We start from the raw sequence: 19,268 nt of genomic DNA on the forward strand, positions 1-19,268 counted from the left end.
CAACTTTTATAAAAGCTTCAAATTGTCCTTACTGACAGCCTTCGGAAACAGGGCATAATGACAGGACGAAAGGTGCTGCCCCCTTTGGGTGTATTCATCAGATGGACCTTAAACTGTGCCACCAGAGGAAGGAAGAAAGAGAAATTCTTCAGAACTTTTTGAAAAATCCACAAGAAGATGTAAGACACTTCCCTTTTCTTTTCCCAGGTGAGAGGGCGAGTGCTCAGGGAAGCACCGAGCTGTGGTCCATCATTGTATCCTGATGTCTGAGCCCTGGGAGCTCTTGAGTTGAACCTGGCTTTGGAACCATCTCCAAGCGCCCAGAGGTAAGCTTCTCGGGTCACCACCTGCCCCCATGCTGTGTTTTGAACTTCCCTCCTGAGAGCTCCAAGCAGCAGGCTGGGTGCACAGGCCTTGATCTAAGTCAGCATGTGCCACCGGTAGCCACAAACTTTACCCCCAAGAGAACATGGGACCAGGAATGGATCTTGGGGAAAGGCATCCTACACAACAGAGCCCTGAGTTAAACGAAGGAAGTTCTGGCTGCAGGGGCAGCTCACATCACATCCTCCTTTCCCCAAAGTTCCTAGGCCAGGACAAGACATAGGCAGGGGACCAGCTGGCTCAGTAGACTGGACACCTGACCCTTATAACCAGGAAAAAGGCATGGAAGTCCTCAAGGACACAAGAAGAAGCCAAACCACTTTCAGGACCCTACAGAATAAGAGGGAGAGAGCAGGAGGAGCCATGGCCTGCAAAGGAGGCTGCTGACCTGCCCAGGAACACTGAGGCTGCTTGGGCCTGGAGGCACCTCTGGGCTGCTCAAGGCCGGAAGCTGAGAGACCCGAGTGAACACTGCAGTGCAGGACTCCCATCGGGGCTGCCCTTTCTGCTTCCCAAGGACTTGCCAACCAAGATTCTTAGGGGAGCGTGGATCAGCCACACTCAGTGAGCCCCCAGTAGACCCCTTCTCCGACTCAGAGTTCACCCCTCATACATAACGTTCGGCAACGTACTAAGTGCATTAACTCAATGTGAAGAGAGGGGTAGGCATCAGCTCGTATTTTCCCCAGCTTACAACCTAACTCCTGGTCCATATCTAAATTCTGCTACTGACGCACTCTATCTGGGCTTTAGGCAGGAGCACTGCCAGCAGCCCTCGGGACTGGGATCGGCTGGACAGCTCGCCATCCCCGCTCAGGGAATGCAGGGAAGAAAAACTTCTAACAGAAGACAAGGGTCACCTCCAGGTCTCCTGGAGCTTTACTCTGCTTCTTCCACTTTTCATCTCTTTTGTTTTCTGTGTATCTTCTCATCTCTCCTCTTCCTGTATTTCTTCCTCAATCTTACCCACTTCACTGTCTCTTCAGCTCTTTCCTCTTTCCATTGTCTTCCTTTTTTTCTTCTCAGTTATCATGCTGAATTCTTCACTGATACACTTTTTAAAATATATATATATATATATATTATTGATTTCAGAGAGGAAGGGCAAGGGGGAGAGAAATAGAAACATCAATGATGAGAGAGAATCATTGATTGGCTGCTTCCTGCACGCCCCCCACTGGGGACAGAACCCACAACCCAGGCATGTGCCCTTGGCCAGAATCGAACCCGGGACCCTTCAGTCTGCAGGCTGACGCTCTATCCATTGAGCCAAACCAGCTAGGGCTCACTGATACACTTTCAGAGGCATCTAAAACATTCATTTTATTGCCTTCATATATTTTCTCTTCATAGTCTATGCAGCGGCTTAGTGTTCTGTCCACAAAGTCTTTGATACTCTTCCTTTCAAGAGGTGGAGCCTAGTTATGTGTGTGTGTGTTTCCCCATTTGTGTTGGCCAGGCTCAGTAACTGATAAATAAAGTGTCAGTGGCACTGCACAGCTGCGGAGGCTGGCTTGTAGAAGCCCTTGTGGTTTTCTGCTCCCTTTGGCCCCTGTTCTGTCTTGGATCACTTGCTTTGGGTTTCGCCAGCTGCCCTGGAGAGCAGGCCTATAGGAAGACCCACGTGTGCTCTGAACACAACTGGTAAGGAAATGAGCCCTCCAGCTGACAGCTGCGGGAGAGAGCCTCTTAGAAGTGGATCTTCAGCCCTGTTAAGCCATCAGGGGCCTGCAGCCCCAGCTAATATCTTGACCACAGCTTCATCAAAGACCCCAGCAAAGCACACTTGAATGTCCAATCAACAGATATCGAAAGATGATTTTAAGCCAGAAATAGAATATTCTTTCTAAATTATATAATGTAGATAACATTGATAGTTATAGATATCCATCCCAGTTGTTTATTTTGTCTAACAACTAATCCCAAAGTATATGTCCTCAAAACTGGAATTGAATTGTTTGCAGGCAGACATGGTTGAAACTGAGATCCGAAGCTACTCCTTTCCCATGAGTTATTTATTTATTTATTTATTTTTAAATTTTGTTTTATTGCTTAAAGTATTACAAAGAGTATTACATATGTCTCCTTCCTCCCCCCCACCCCTTGACATTCCCCCGGGCTCCCCTACCCCACAGTGTCTTGTGAGTTATAAAAGCGCTTGCTGTAGAGCCCACAGCAGTTGACATTTTCCCCCTAAGCAGCCCGATGCTCTTTCACACCCTGTGCCTCAGCCTCGCCTCGCACGCTCAGATAAGATCTGGGGACGTCCTGACTCCCACTCTCCCATCCCTATGCCAGCCAGAGAGGGGACCTCCTTTATTCAGAAGGACTGGCATGCCAGTTTGTCCTTTCCTTATTTCTAGCACAGCAACAACTTCTTTATGTGCTGAGGAAAAAGAATGATTAAATGACAGTTTTATCAACCACTTTGTAATATAATGGACAATAAGTCGTGTGGGGAGAGAGCAAGAAACACCGAGACCCTTGTTCTGAGGCCTCCATCCTCGTCAGGCACAGGCCAGCCTTGATTGCATCGGGAGCCTTTGAAGTGTGGGGACCAGCTGAGCAGCCCACAGTCCTGCAGCTGCCACCCCCACAGCACACACACCTCCCAGCTTGGTCTGGGACAACCACTCAAGACCAAAGTTTAAATGATTGCCCTGGGGTGGTGTTTCTGTCTCAATAATGAGATGGTGAACAGGACCACTTCTGCACCCTGGATTGGGTTGGTCACAACCTAGTATCCTAGTGAGGTGTTCTAGGATGAAATATCTACCCAAACCAACCAATTCGCTGAGTATTTTAAAGTAAATTTCCTAGAAATAACTAATCTTCCAAAAGGAATTAAAATGTTGTGTTGACATAAGAATGAACATTCATATGGACATCTGACAGGACAAGTGAAATATGCAACACTGAAAGCATTGAGTTTGAAAATGACACTTGATAGAAATGGCCTGGGATTTGGCAGGGATGTTCAGGCGAGCTTCCTGCTGAGGGAAAATGAATGAGGGAGACAGCCAACCAGGAGGTCTGGCCCCCACAGCCCGGGAAGCAGCTCTCAGTAGGAACAGACAATGCCTGAAAACAAAAATCGGAAGGAAATGCTGTTGGGGATGGTACCTCTCCTGTGAAAGTCAGGGCTCATGCCCTCTCCAGCATGGGCTTTCCCAGACCCTGGGCACTTGTGTGGATTCAAGGCCCTGTGCCCATAGGTCACATGGGAATGAATGGGCTTTGCTTCTAAGCCTCACACTCAGGGAGGCTGGACACTTCCCTGAAGTTCCTGAAAGACCAGCCATTGGCACTCCACAGTGATAACACCCAGAACCCTGGGCACCCTGTGAGGACAGATAGGGTTAGGACATGAGTCCCTTATACCAGGAGTCAGTAGTGTTGCCCCTTCTTTTCCTGGAGCCATCGGAAAGCTGAGACTTGCTGGCAAACATTTGCAGGAGTGAATTCCCAGGCCTGCAGCTAACAATCAAGTTAAGCAAATAGCTGCTTGTGTCGGTTATCAAATGTTCTGCATTCATATCTTGTGTTCTGTTCTGGAGCCACATCCCCATCTGCCAGGGGACATTTGGACATTTCCCCCCGCTTCCCAGGGTATCAGGGTCATGGCACAGCCCTGGGCTCAATAAACACAGAACTAAACACAAAGTAACAACCAGCTGCAGAACTCCCGGAGGCCTTTGCGGATGCCAGGCCACTCCCATGGGGACAAAGGAAGGGAAAGGAGGCTGGGGCCAGGGGGCAGTACTGTCAGATGATGTCCACAGAGACGAGCCCTGCTGTCAGTGGTCCTTGCCCTGCATGCTCCTCAGCACAACCTCACACATTGCAAATGTTCAGGTTGGTCCCTAATGCTCACACCACCCTCTGAGATCCTGGTACAGCCCATGGGATTAGAACTCTGGTTTCTCCCTGTCCCACCCCCCATGCCCATTCATCCTGGAAGAGAAATGCCCCCTGCTTGAAAGATGCATTTTTTACTCTTTCTCTCCCCCTCCTCAATTTTTTTTCATGATCTGAGAGGGAAAGGGGACATGATGGCAAAGCCAATGCTCTGTCATCCAAGTATCACCTAAGAAGCACCACCTCCAAGGAGAAGGATTGGAGGCCTTACTTCTCATGAGCAGCTGGTCCTTTGGGTGGCCAAGGTCACAGGTTTTAATGAGCCTTAAAACCTCGGGAGAATGAGCCAATACTGAGTTGCCCCAGAAATCCGAATACCCATACGTTCTATTTCCCTCCATATCACATAGAACGTCATCAACCTGGAGCAAATAAAAAAATAAAAAATCTCATCAATCAATTGAGTTGTCAATCCTGATTCTTCATCCTGACTCAATGTGTGAGAAGGTCCCAGGAGGATTTGAAGAGTTAAACCCAAAGCATGGCCTGCTGACCCCGGGGGTGGACAGTAAAGTTTGGTTGGCTTGCAATCGGTATTAAGGGTAAGATGAAAATGACCAGCCCAGGACGTGTAAACGTCTCAGGTCCCTCCAGGTGTGCAACCACACTGTCAGGGCTCAGAGGAGAAAGACCTTCTGAGGGGCTGCTCGTGGGTCCAGGTGGGGCCCACCAGCTCTGGCTACAGATCCCAGGAGCACATGCTCTGGTAGCACAGGCTGCACACCCACAGTGGTTGGGGCTTAAGAACAGAGGTGGGCAGAGAGGAGCGGGCTACAGGTGCTGCAGGTAGCATCCCTTTCCCGAGGCGGGGAGAAGCAATATAGCAAAACTACTCCCGCTCTGTCCCCAGAACTCTGTGAGCACACTGAGGAGGAGAAAGGCAAAGGCCTTCTCCACCAGCTGAGAGGAGGTAAGTGCAGATGAAGTATGCCCTGCTGCCTGACCTTACCCAGGAGAGCCCCCAGGGTGTCCTCAGGCCACTCCTCACAGTGGACCTGGGCTCCACTACGAGGCTGTTTCCTTCAGAAGCTAACATTGACACAGAAATTAGGTGCAAATGGTTTATTTGGCGATGATCCAGAAAATACCAGAGAGCGGCGTGGGGAAATAGAGGGGAAGCAGCATGGAACAGTGAGCAGAATCACAATATGGGCTATGGGCTCTGTCTTGTTGGGCACCTCCCAAAGACCTGGTAGATCAAATTTTGGTGTTATCTCCTGGGGCATCAGAAGGCTAGGATATTTATCTTCCAACTTCAGCCACTGACTGAGGGCTCTTCCCAGGGTCATTACCTTCCCAGCACTCTGGCCTGCCCCTCCTGGTGAAGGGGAAACCCTTAGACAAAGCGGCTCAGGTGCTTGTCATCCATCCTGTGAGAAAAGAACTCTTGGAGAGTGTTTACCTGTCAGCCAGATGGCCTCTGCACGACAGCATCTCTCTCATGTCTAAGTTAGAACTCACTCCTACATTATTGTTGACATTTCCCTGCTGACCTTGACCTGTATACAAGTACTATAGTTTCCACATTCAAGTTTCAGAAAGTGCCTCCTTCTGGCCATGTTAACCTCCTTCATCATCTCAGCCCCCATCCCTCTCTCTCTCTCTCTCTCTCTCTCTCTCTCTCTCTCTCACACACACACACACACACACACACACATGCATGCATTGTGGTAGCCAGCCTCAAGAGAGCCTCCACTGGTCCTCATCTCCTGGCGCTTATGCCCCTGTAGGGTTCCTTTCCATACTGAATCAGGTGACCAATAACTAAAAGAAAAGGTGATGATGTGTAACATGTGAATCTCGGTCACAAGGGCCATCTTGGCTTCCATCTTGGTCTCTCAGAACACTCTGTCTGGAGGAAGTCAGTCATCATGCCAAGCTCACGGCAGCCCAAGGGAGAGGCCCATGTGGAAGAAAACAGAGACCTCCTGCCAGCAGCCAACACCAACCTGCAGCCATCTGGGAAGTGGTTTCTCCAGGCACACCAACCTTCATGTGAGGGCAGTGCAGTCATTGGCTGAGTGTAACCTCATGAGAGATAAAACCTGGGACCACCCAGTCAAGCCACCCACAGACACCTGACCCACAGACACCGTGAGAGACATAAGAAAACTGGTTAAGCCACTAAACGCAGGGTTATTAGATAACATAATAGTCATATAACATTAGATAATGTATCCTATCGTGTGCACGCACACACACACAGACACACACACACAAATGCAACCTACTCTCCATTCACCGTCACTCATGCATTTTTTTCTCCCTCACTTCAAAAACAAAAGTAAAATATAAATCTCCAAATGATCCAGTGATCACAGGTTGATCTGGAGTTTAAAACTTTCTAAGCCATTAAGCTGTGTCTTCCCAGAAGTTCTAGGCAGGAAGGTTTCTGTGGAAATCCATGGATGAATCCATGAGGGCACCCTCAAGGCAACCAGACCCTAGGAACCGTGTAAAAACTACCCACCAGCTTGACAACTGGGTTCTCCGTTTAGTTCTTTGTGAGGCTGTCAGTGAAAAGTAACTTGTGCTCAGAGTTGGGTAAAATATGGAGACAAGTTCCCACTCTCTCCAATTCTCGGTAGAAGATTGGCCCTGCCAGCGGATGAATTGCCAACTAGAAGAGGCTTCCCAACACTGTAAAAGGCATCACGTTCCCACCATCAGCCCTTGAAAAACACACACACAAAAGCAAAAAGTCCACAAAAATGAAGTCAGGGGGCCAGCTGTGTTATTTAAATATTTTGCAGATGTTGTTGCTTCTTTAAATGAAAGTGAGACTGGCAGAATGTACTAGAAGACAATTAGATATCTTTGCAATGTTTCTTCTGCAGAGTGAGTTCAAATAACCAGGGTTTGGTTAGAACAATAAAGGTGCAATGAAGCATCTAAAAGAGACAAAAAGAATAATCAGCTTTAAGAAAGAAAAAATATATATTTTTTAAGTTTCTGTTTTATGAAGTGCAGAGCCAGCCTCTCTCAGCTGGATGGGCTCCTGCCAATTCACTTTCCTGTGATCTGAAGCCATCAGGGACATGGCTCTGTTTGCTCCAGGGTGGCCCGAGAACCGGCTATCCTCAGAAATCCTCACTTCCAGCTCTGCTTTTCATCTAGCCGGGCCAGCTTCCCTGCAGCCCGCGGAGACCCCATACTGCATGGAGGGCCCAGTGGGTCCTTCCCAGGGGAGGCAACCCGCAAAGAATAGTGCAGGATCCTGCATTCCTTGGGGCGGGGTGGGGGTTCAAAGCCTGGACAGATACCACCAAGAAAGCTTTCAGTCTGGAAGCTGGGAAGAGACACATAGCGCTCTTTCCAGGGCCTGCAGAATGAGCAGGGCTTCAGGCTCACCCAGGAACCAAAAGGTTATGGGTTCGATTCCTGGTCAGGGCACATGCCATGTGGGATGAGTTGTCTTGTGTCCCTCCTCTCTCTCCTAAAAGTGTTACTCAGTTAGAATAAAAACAAAGTAGGGACACCTGCATGACATCAGTAGGGAATGGCAGCATCAAATAGAATTGAAGTTGCATCAAATACAAAGCTGAGACACCAGCCATGTAAGTAGAGCCGATGTCTGGAACATTCTTGCCCCAGCTCACAACACAGGGAGCAGAACCCAGCCCAGATTACAGAATGAAAAGCAATGGCTTGGTGTTGCTTTAAGCCATTAAGTGTGTACGTGAGTGAGTGTGTGTGTGTGTGTGTGTGTGTGTGTGTGTGTGTAGTGAGGAGAAGGTGGTATCAGCACAACATAATAAAAACAATGCTCTATATCTAGAACCTGGCCATCCTCAGTTCTGAATATGGTTTAAAGAGGAAACTTGAAAATCAAAATGGGTTGGTTCTATCCGTTTTGTCTGTCTGGGTCACAAACCAAACCATGGCCATCACTTCTCCCCATCTCAGTCACGTACCTTTTGCATTTCAGGATCCTGTTGTAATAAGCAGTTTTCATTGTCTCCTAAAGCTTTCTTGCACATTGTTCGGCCAATTTTGACTTCAAGAAAGTAGTCCAAACTATCTGTGACCTGTCAATGAATAACTTAAAAATTAGATATCATAAAATAATGCATAGCATTAATAGTCATCTCTGATAAATAAACTTGTCTACTTAGGGTCAATGACCCTCTCTCCTAGTTTCCTTGCCAGAAGTTTTGGAATAATTGGGAGAGAGGGTTCTTATTTTGATCTTTCTCTCTCTCTCTCTCTCTCTCTCTCTCTCTCTCTCTGGCATCTAATTTTAAAGTAGCAACAATTGTCCCAAGATAAAACAAGAAAATATTCTCAATAGAACTTTATTGGAGTTTGGGACGAAGACAACAGAGGTTATAGCATCTTCATGCCTAGTCAATAGAAAAGACATCCCAGAACTGAAATATACTTAGAGTATATTGCTTCTCGCCAAAGCCTTCCATACTTTGGAGATTTTGACAATACACACTTTATCCCCTATGATATAACCCTCCCAAATTCCTGAATTCCTGGGCACCTTCATCTGTGCAGAGCCCACCATTGCCCTCTATTCAGGAGGGCCTTGTGAGGACCTGGAGCCACACAATGGTAAATGTAGATTTTTTATCATTAAAAAAGGAATGAGAAGATAACAAGTTTTACAAGATTTAGGGGAGAGAGCATGTGAAAGAGAATGGCCAAGTTAAACACAATAACTTACTCTAGAAGAATAAGCGGTAATTCAGAAAATATAGCAAATTCTAGATAAATTGCCTGGGCATTGAACCAAATGGGTGCAGTAGGCAGAATTCTAACTGTGATTTCATGCCTATCTTTGTTTTCAGTAGGGCCACTGAATGCATCTCCAGTCCTGACCACATTGGAAAATGGGAAAGTAGTCAGGAAGTGGATAGAATATGTCTGGAGGGACAGAGCAAACCATTTCTGCTGGTGCCCGCAGGAATGCTGAGTCAGACTGGAAATGCGAGAAATGGAGTGTTCACTTTCATTTTTTTAACTCAACAACTTCCAAACATATGTACTCCTAGAACTTTATTATGACTACATATCACGTTTCTCAACCTCAGCCCTCACTCTCGGGGGTGGGGTAGTTCCTTTGCACTGGAGGGTGTTTAGCAGCAGCATCCCTGGCCTCCACCCACTGGATGTGAATAGCTGGCCCTTCAGTTGTGATGAGCAAAAATGTCTCCAGTTATTGCCAAATTCCCCTGCCAACCCAAGTCCATACCCAGCTGAGAACGATTGCTTTATATTTGAGGAATGTTTCCAAATCATAAAAACAGGCTGATTTAAATCACACTCAACAGCCCCCAACTGGCCACCAGCCTTATCTTGATCTCTCTTACATTACCACAGCACAGTTATCTTTCTTAGGAAATACTAATTGGTTCAATGCTCGCCTCTATGATAAAATCTATATTCAAATTCCTTCAATTGCCCTAATAACATTCTTTATATATATATTTTTTAAAATATATTTTATTGATTTTTTACAGAGAGGAAGGGAGAGAGATAGAGAGTTAGAAACATCGATGACAGAGAAACATCGACCAGCTGCCTCCTGCACATCTCCCACTGGGGATGTGCCCGCAACCCAGGTACATGCCCTTGACCGGAATCGAACCTGGGACCTTTCAGTCCGCAGGCCGACGCTCTATCCACTGAGCCAAACCGGTTTCGGCTGCATTCTTTATATTTTTAAAAAAAAATATTTTTATTGATTTCAGAGAGGAAGGGAGACGGAGAGAGAGATAGAAACATTAATGATGACAGAGAATCATTGATCGGCTGCCTCCTGAATGCCCCCTACTGGAGATCAAGCCCACACCCCAGGCATGTGCCTTGACCAGGGTTCAAACCGGTGACCTCTTGGTTCCTGGGTCGACGCTCAACCACTGAGTCACACCCAACTGGGCCTTTATCATTTTTTTAATCCAAGAGATAATACAGGACCACACATTACATTTATTGTCATGTTTCTTAAACCTCTTTTAATTGAGAATAGGGTCCCTACTTTTCCCCCTGTCTTTCATGACATTGATCTCTTTAAACAAAAATTTTTTCTTAAAGATTTTTAAAAACATTTTTATTGATTTTTAGAAAGAGAAAGGGAGAGGTAGAGAGAAAGAGAAACATCTATGTGAGAGCGGAACATTGATCAGCTGCCTCCCATATGTCCCCCACTGGGGATCGAGCTGCACCAGGGGCATGTGTCCCAATGGGAGATCAAACTGGCACCACCACCACCACCCCCATTCACCCCTACCCTTGGTGCATGGAAGGATGCCAACCAACTGAGCCACACCAGGCAGGGTGATGTAGATATTGTTAAGTGAACTTATGGAATGTCCCATAATATGGACTTTTTAAAATTGTTCCTCATGACAGTTCAGGGTATGCTTTTTGTGTGTGTAAGAATAACATAAACAGGTGATGTTGATGTTGTGTCCTTTCAGGGATATCACATCAGGGCACATGATTTCAATTTCCCCAGTGTCGGTACATTTGTGGAGTGAGGTGTTCACCAGAAAATGTATCTTTTCTCCATTATAATTAATTAAGAAATTTGTTCTCCAGCTCTCTCTCACCCAATGGTTGTAGAATTTATTGATGATCTTTTTCCTGAGTTAGTGATTACCATGGTCATTGCAAAAGGTGATTTTTTAGTTACATCTGTAAGTAGACATTTTTTTTTTTTTTAAATCCTCACCTGAGGATATTTTTTCCAGTTGATTTTTAGAGAGTGGAAGGGAGAGACAGAGACAGAAAAACATCGATATGAAATAGGCACATCAATTGGTTGCCTTCTGCACATGCCCCGATCAGGGCCAGGGATCGAGCCTGCAACCAAGGTACATGCCCTTGACTGGAATCGAACCTTGGATCCTTCAGTCTGTGGGCCAACGCTCTAACCACTGAGAAAAACTGGCTATAAGCAGGCATTCTTGTGTAAAGAAAAGCCTTCTCTTCTCTGCCCTGATTCTCTTTATCAGTGAAAACTAGACCTGCAGTTTCTTTGCTTATTCGCCATATAATAATTAATCCCTGTCTCACTCATTTTGATATTAGCCAAATTTTCCCAAACTTGGCCTCTTTAAGAGCCCTTCTGGGCTATTACCTATGTTTTATGATGTGATTATCATCAATTTTAAGTTACCATAATGGATATTTTCTATTTCTATTTCAGAATAGTAAAGGATACATTACAATTAATTTTCTTCTAAGAACCCCTAAAATAAAATTAATATATTTGCTAAAAGCATTTATCTCTGAGCTGCTTTCCATTCATACACAATGGCCCCACCACAACCACAGACATGCAGAGAACTGAGGAGCAAATGCCCACCAACCTGCTCCTGGGACTTCAGCACTTTCATCACCTTGAAAGTGTACTTGTCTTTGCTGGCCTTGTTATACTCCTTCATGGCAAACCACAGTGCCTGCTGCACATAGACATAGCTTTCCGGGATGTCTTTGAATTCCCTCACCACCTTCTTCCAGCCCCAGGTGCGAATATCTCTGGATACAAGAACCATATTGGCCACCAGGAGCAGTAGGCTTGGGTAGAGTCTGGCCATGGCACCTCAGCCAAGGGAGCTCAGGCTAGCTCCCTCTGTCCTTCCAGGGCTAGGGGTGGACCAGACTGGGATGAAAAAGAAAGAATCTCTGTAAACATTGCTATTTGTGGGTTCTCTCTCTTCTTCCCCAGACAGAAACCATGGGAGAAATCTGCAATCACAATCTGTCCATTTTCCTGTCTTAGCTCTTTTCTTTCTGGAAGGATGCATACCTCTATGCACTCACACAAGGAAGCACATGCACTCACACGCGCGCGTGCACACACACACACACCCCCCCCCCCACACACACACCTTTCTTCCCTGCCAGACGACCCCTGCTGCCTTATCTGCAAAGTCCCTGTGTATCCAGTGAAGGTGCCTCACTGTGTCAAGTCTGTGTGAGCAGATGGCCATGAGCACCTGCAGCAGGGGAGAAGACAGGTCCCAAAGCTTCTCTTATTGTTTCCTTCCCAGGAGCACATATGAAAGTCATTGTACAGGCCTCCAAACTATGCTCTGCCTCTCCCCTCATCAGATAGTAAGCACACATGCGATACACGCAGCCCACAATACTCAGAAAGTCTTCATTTGCTGCCCACTGGTGATGTCATTCTGGCCCCATGTGTCCTCTCCCCAGAAAACGTAAACTGAATCCTGGGCTGTGCGGAAGGCCACACAGTGTGCCCAGCTGTGCGAGGGCAAAGCAGACTCGCCCGCAGGAGGCTGATGCCACAGAGAATATGGCTGGCCCAGGCTCCACGTCTGCCCCACTGGCCACATGTCTTTTTTTTTTTTTTTTTTTTTTTTTTTTTTTTTAAATTTTTTATATATTTTATTGATTTCTCACAGAGAGGCAGGGAGAGAGATAGAGAATCAGAAACATCGTTGAGAGAGAAACATCGATCAGCTGCCTCCTGCACATCCCCCACTGGGGATGTGCCCACAACCAAGGCACATGCCCTTGACTGGAATCGAACCTGGGACCCCTCAGTCCATAGGCCAATGCTCTATCCACTGAGCCAAACCAGTCAGGACAGTATTATTGACATTTGTACAGCGCTTTCCATAAACAGGGATGTAGATTCATTCTACAAAATCATATTGAATTGTGATGATGCCAAACTAACCACATTTCAAATTATTTCCATATTTTTTCATGTAACTAACGTGTTTATGTTTACACAAGGACAGAGGAATACATTGCAAGAATGACAGGGCTTCCAGCTTGAGCCTAAATGGGGTCTAACATCAGGATATGACTGGGCATGGCTGGGTAACTGGCAGGGAAGAGCAAAAGGAAGGAGGTGGGGTGGAGGAGCTTCCTTGCATGGAAGTAGGAGCCGGGTATGCACAGGTCAGTCCAGTATAAAAATCTGAGGCATTAGAAGGACAGTTGCAGAGTGTTGTCTTCTGATTTGTCTCATAGCCCAGCTCATGGATGAATCTCTGGCCCATGGAAGAGAGAGGACTGATGGTAAGAGCTCAGAAGCCTTTCATAGATCTCCATGAATGCCGAGGTTTGGACACCTGCAGGCTCTATGCCTTGACAGTGGCAAAGCCTCTGGAGCTTGCAGGAAGTGGTGAACGTGGTGTTGGCCACATGTCTTAAGCATTTCAACCTGCTCCTTCTCATAGCCTTGCTCCTTGGTCAATGGTTTACACTAATTTGGTAACCCACGCCATGTGAGCAGCAAACTTTGGCCTGTTCTGCTCTGTGACTCTGAAATAAGTGGCCTGGGGCATACTTGGAGACCCCCCTAGCATTCCTGTCATCTCCCACCCAGAACCTCTTTACCCCAGACCCACCTCAGAACCAAGTCCTCCACCAGTTTCCTGCTCGCTGAGCCTGGAGCTGAAGGCCCTGACCACGGTGGTATCTTTCTCCTTCCTGGGGACTTGAGCTCTGACCAGTCCCTCCCTTGTGGCACCCTGGGTCCCCAGCACGCTTAGTTCATGCCTGTGCCTGGTCAGGGTGTCAGTGGGACCTGAGCTCAGGGCTGCCTCTGTCCTCTGGATATACTCCCCAGCCAGGTGGTCACAGCCATGGCCCTTTTGTGAGGTAAGCCCAGCCCCTCTGATGTAGCTCAAGTGAGCAGCACCTCTGACAGGGGTCCCTCACCCGTCAGTTCACAGGCTCACCAGCAGCCATCACATGCACCCCCCTCCCCTCCCCGCTTCACCGTGCAGAAGTCCTCACTCTTATTCTATGCCTCCTAACCTTCTACATTTCTGGGCTTTAGACTAAACCATTTGGAACAGGAAGCACCTCCACAGCCATTTATTTCAGGGTCCTGTTACTTGATTTCATGGGCTTAGAGACAGGAAGAGGCACCAAACAGCCAGTCTCGGCGAGTCTGGGACTGAGAGGCCTAGGGAGGAGAGGTCCTTGGTGGTGCCTGGGCCAAGGAGCTGCGGGCCACAGCTGGCAGAAGCCATTACCCGAAATACCATAAAGTGTCAGCTGGCATCAATCATGCTGGCATGTTTTCAAGGCTCATCCATGTTGTAGGATTCATTGCTACTTAATTTCCTTTTATTGCTGAGTACTATTCCATTGTTTATGTTACATATTTAATTGATCCATTCAGCAATTGGTGGACACTGGGGTTGTTTCCCCTTTTTGGCTATTATGAATAATACTGCTGTGAGCATTCACGTTTAAGCTTTTGTGTGGTCATATGCTTTTATTTCTCTCGAGGATTATTTCTCTTAAAGTGGAGTTATTGGCTTACATGGTAATTCTATAATTCTAAGTTTAACTTTTTAAAGAACTACTAGATGGTTTTCCAAGGTGGATCTACTGTTTTATATTCCCATCAGCCACGTATAAGGATTCAAATTTCTCTACTTCCTTGACAACATTGATTACTATCTGTCTTTTTTTAAAAAAGAGAGGAAGGGAGAGAGAAATATCAATGCAAGAGGGAACGTTGATTGGCCACCTCCTTCACACCCCCCACCGGGTATCAAGCCCAAAACCTGGGCATGTGGGCTGACCAGGAACCAAACCAGCAACCCTTCAGTACATGGGACAACGCCCAACCAACTGAGCTACACTGGCCAGGGCATTATCTGTCTTTTTTATAGTCATACTGTTGCGTGTGAAGTGAGACAAGTGGTAAGAATTTGACAAATCTGACACAGAAAACTTTAATTTCCTTAATATCAAAGAGCCATTACAAGTAATTCTTTTTGTAAAAAGACAAAATCCAATAGGTAACATACATAAAAGTCACAAGTACACAAATCACACAAAAAATAAATGTCTCTAATACACATGTAAAAATATGCTTACTAGTAACCTCCTCAACAATAAAAATTCAAATTAACCCAACAATAAAATATCACTATTCTCCTACTTATTGGGAAAAAATAAAATACAATAACAATGCCTTCTAAATAAGGTTCTTTCATCAACATCGGCAGAGTGGGAATTCACTCTGTTCACAATGACTAAGCAGTCTCTGTTGAACAGTTAAAAGTTACACATTCCTTTACACGATGTTCTGCCTCTAGGATTGCATCCCACAGAAATATTAGCCCATGTGTACAAAACTGACTGAAAAATTATTTAGTGTAACAAAAAGTTTTAACAGTAAAGGAAATTAGCCCAAATATGTATCAAAGTAGACTATTAAATAAGATATGTAATGTCCATGAAATGAGATTTTTAAAAGCAACAAAAATATGTGCATGTACTGACAAGGAAAGTTGTGTTCTCTATATAAATGTGATAAGCAAGTTGTAAAATACTAAGCAGAGAACGATTTTGACTTGTTAAGAATAAAGATAATGGTTTATTAAGCTCAAATAAAAGAAAATCTGGAGATTTTGAACCATTCATAGGCTTGTACCTGAGGAATGAGATTACTTAGGAATGTCACTAAGTTAATTATTTCTGTAATGCTCTATCTATTAATAAATATTACTTTGATAAAAATTTCAAGTTCTAAAGTAAAAATCAAATGTAGAGAAGACCTTAAGATGATGAAAAGCAAGTGCCCACCCCTACTCTTTACCACTTGGTTACAAGCCCTAGGACCCATGACCTCCTCCTCCTCCTCCTCCTCCTCCTCCTCTTCCTCCTTCTCCTCCTCTTCCTCCTCCTCCTCCTTCTCCTTCTCCTTCTCCTTCTCCTTCTCCTTCTCCTTCTTCTTCTTCATGTTTAGAGGAATGGATGGATGGATAGCTAGATAGAGAGACATTCTACTAGTTTTTTTAATAAATTTAACAAATATAAATAAACCTCTATTTCTGATTCATCAGTTCCCAAGAGTTCATTCTAAACTTCTCTCTGTAGAATGTTGGCAGCCTTGCCTTTTATTAATTTTTAAAAATTTATTGTTGACAGTATTACAGATGTTCCCCAATCCCCCCCTCCACCACCCTCCTCCCAGCCCCTGCCCCACCCCAGGCCTTCACCACATTATTGTGTGTATCCATTGGTTATGCATGTATGTATATGAGTTCTTTGATTAATCTCTTCCCAGCCCCCCTTTGATCTGAGATCTGTCAGTCTGTTCCATCCCTCCATGTCTCTGGACCTATTTTGTTTGTCAGTTTATTATGTTAATTAGATTCCACTTATAAGGGAGATCGTGTGGTATTTGTCTTTCTCTGACTAGCTTCTTTCACCCAGCATAATATTCTCCAGGTCCATGTTGTTGAAAAAGGTAAGACATTCTTCTTTTTTGTAAAAATGCTCAACATCACTAATCATCAGGGAGATACAAATTAAAACCACAATGAGATAACGCCACACACCTGCCAGAATGCCTACCATCAGTAAATCAACAAACAACAAGTGCTGGTGAGGATGTGGAGAAAATGGAAGGCTAGTACACTGCTGGTAAGAATGCAGATTGTAGCCCCTATAGAAAACAATATGGAATTTACTTAAAAACATCAAAATGGAACTGCCATTTGACCCAGTGATCCCACGTCTAGGAATATATCCTAAGAAACCTGAAACACTACTCAGAAAGAATATATGCACCCCTACGTCCATAGCAGCATTATTTACAACAGCTAAAATCTGGAAACAGCCCAAGAACCCATCTGTAGATTGTTAGGTTAGGTGGCTCAGGAGGCGGCATAGGAAATAAAGACAGTCCAGTGAATCAGAAAAAGAAAGAAAAGGAAAAGGTTTATTTCCACATCCCCGGGAGACCCACGTACCCCAAAGACAGGGCACGTGGATTCACGCCAACATGGAGGGGGGCGCTTTTTTTATACTGCGGTTGGGTGAGGGGCAGGGACATGAGCTGAGGTATTCAGTTGAGGAAGCTTCAGCTGCAGGGGGGTCAGCAAGGTATTCAGGAAGGAGTCAGTGTCTTTGTGGGGGTATGTGGATTCAGGGAGAAGAAGCCGGTATCTGTGTCTGGTACATTGATCTGTGAGAAATTCTGGGGGAGTCCATTGTCTCAGCACACGTCTACATGTATCCGATCCTGGGCTCTCTCCGACCTAACATAGATGAGTGGCTAAAAAGCTGTGGTGCAGTCACACAATGGAATACTATGCAGGCCTGCCTTTTCCATCACCTGCTTTACACTCATGTCCCACCATCTTTTATTCATGTCCTCATCTGTCCCTCCTCTCACAACCGTACTTTGCCCATTGGTGACCCAAAAAGTTGAAAACTAAAAAGCAGCTGCTTAAACATGAAGGTCTAGAGGACTGGCATTGTCAGATTTCTAATTTTTATTTTATTTTATTTTTAAAATATATTTTTATTGATTTCAGAGAGGAAGGGAGAGGAAGAGAGAGATGGAAATATAGATGAGAAACATCAATTGGCTGCCTCCTGCATGCTCCCTAGTGAAGATCAAGCCCGAAACCCGGACATATGCCCTGACTGGGAATTGAACTTCCTGGTTCATAGGTTGATGCTCAACACTGAGCAACACTGGCTGGGCTGATTTCTAATTTTATAATGTGATTCTGTGTATGATGGTAGATGATGGACTGAAGAACATCAATAGTGGTGGAGGTTGGGTGCTCAGTAAAGGGCTATTGGAATACTGCAATTGTGGGAAGGTGGCTGTTGCTGGGGTATAAACAAGACAGAGGGGAACGTACATAATATATTATTCAGCTTTATGTTATTGGTAAGGCTTCCAGTCAACAGTAGGTTATTAGTAGTTTGGAGGGAGTGAAAAGTTATAAGCTTATTTCTAGCTGTGCAAATGGTCAGTGCCTATAATCCCCATGTTGTTCAAGAGTCAACTATATTTCCTTATTATCCTTTTCATGATTGTGTCTGTAGTAATATTCTCTGTTTCACTCCTAGTATTAATATTTTGTGTTTTTCTTTATGAGGAGGAAGAGTGGGGGATTGAGCCCCAGGACTTTTAACCAATTCTCTGATCTGTAGCCTGGCTCAGGGCCTTCCCTTGGGGGTAAAATTTGCTGTAACACTCAGCAAGTTGAAGCTAGTTTTACCACAGATCAATTTCCTCTTGTTGGCAACGGGCACAGCCCCATTGTCCTGTTCTTTCCCACGGCAAAGAACTGAGGCTGAGGGAATACTTGCAGAAAGGGCTTCTAATGAGCTTCCTTGTGCAGTGAGGGGTTGGAGTGTAGAGCCCAAGTTCTTGGCAGGGAGAGGCAGACAGGTTTCTGAAAGCAGAGCAAGCTGATCACCTACACATGTGCACTTATTGGGGTACACCTTCCGTGTTAGAAAGCTCCAGAGACCTGCCTGTAGTGTCCAAGGTGGGGGGCTGTTGGGATAGGGGACAAAGTCATTGCCCTCCTGTAATCTGAGAGTGGCCCACAGATTCATATTCCTGTTCACATGATGGGAGGGTGCATGCTTCAGATGTGCCCTTGTTCTAGACCAGCCGTGGGCAAACTACGGCCCGCGGGTCGGATCTGGCCCATTTGAAATGAATAAAACTAAAAAAAAAGAAAGACCGTACCCTTTTATGTAATGATGTTTACTTTGAATTTATATTAGTTCACACAAACACTCCATCCATGCTTTCGTTCCGGCCCTCCGGTCCAGTTTAAGAACCCATTGTGGCCCTCGAGTCAAAAAGTTTGCCCACCCCTGTTCTAGACAAAAGCTAGAGAACTGCCAGACTCAAACCCTCCATGTCATCTGGTCCAAAACCTTCTGCTCTTTGGGCAAAAGCATTGCAGTCTGTTTTGTCCCTGCCCTCATTTGAAGTCGAAAGAATCAAACTCTGTCAGCTCAGAACTAAAAGCGACCTTACAACTAACAGTTTAAAACTCCATTCACTCAGGGCCCTGGGGGGAGGGGGAATGTTGGGGTCCAGCCCCAGTGGGTCCAGGGGTTTCCAAAGGTGTGGACAGAGTTGGTGAAGAAGAAATGACACGGAGACAGCATTCAGTTGATCAGCAGCCTAGCCAGGTTCTCCAGCCAGGTTCTCTCTTTATTCTCCTGTTACATCTCTATTTATACCAGTT

General features: G+C 45.6%; 1 protein-coding gene across 1 annotated transcript; it reads right to left on the bottom strand.

Moving 5' to 3' along the window:
• Nucleotides 1-7,109: 7,109 nt before the first annotated feature.
• LOC139014443 (cystatin-13-like) lies at nt 7,110-11,852 on the bottom strand. The gene is made up of 3 exons (XM_070421412.1): nt 11,625-11,852; nt 8,217-8,330; nt 7,110-7,193 (listed from the first exon to the last, which is right to left on the bottom strand). The coding sequence occupies exons 1-3, from the start codon at nt 11,850-11,852 to the stop codon at nt 7,110-7,112; spliced, it is 426 nt and encodes a 141-aa protein (XP_070277513.1).
• Nucleotides 11,853-19,268: the final 7,416 nt, after the last annotated feature.

Source organism: Myotis yumanensis, unplaced genomic scaffold, assembly GCF_028538775.1.
Source record: "Myotis yumanensis isolate MYYU_CA2020_CCGP unplaced genomic scaffold, mMyoYum1.0.hap1 SCAF_7, whole genome shotgun sequence".
Classification (NCBI taxonomy): domain Eukaryota; kingdom Metazoa; phylum Chordata; class Mammalia; order Chiroptera; family Vespertilionidae; genus Myotis; species Myotis yumanensis.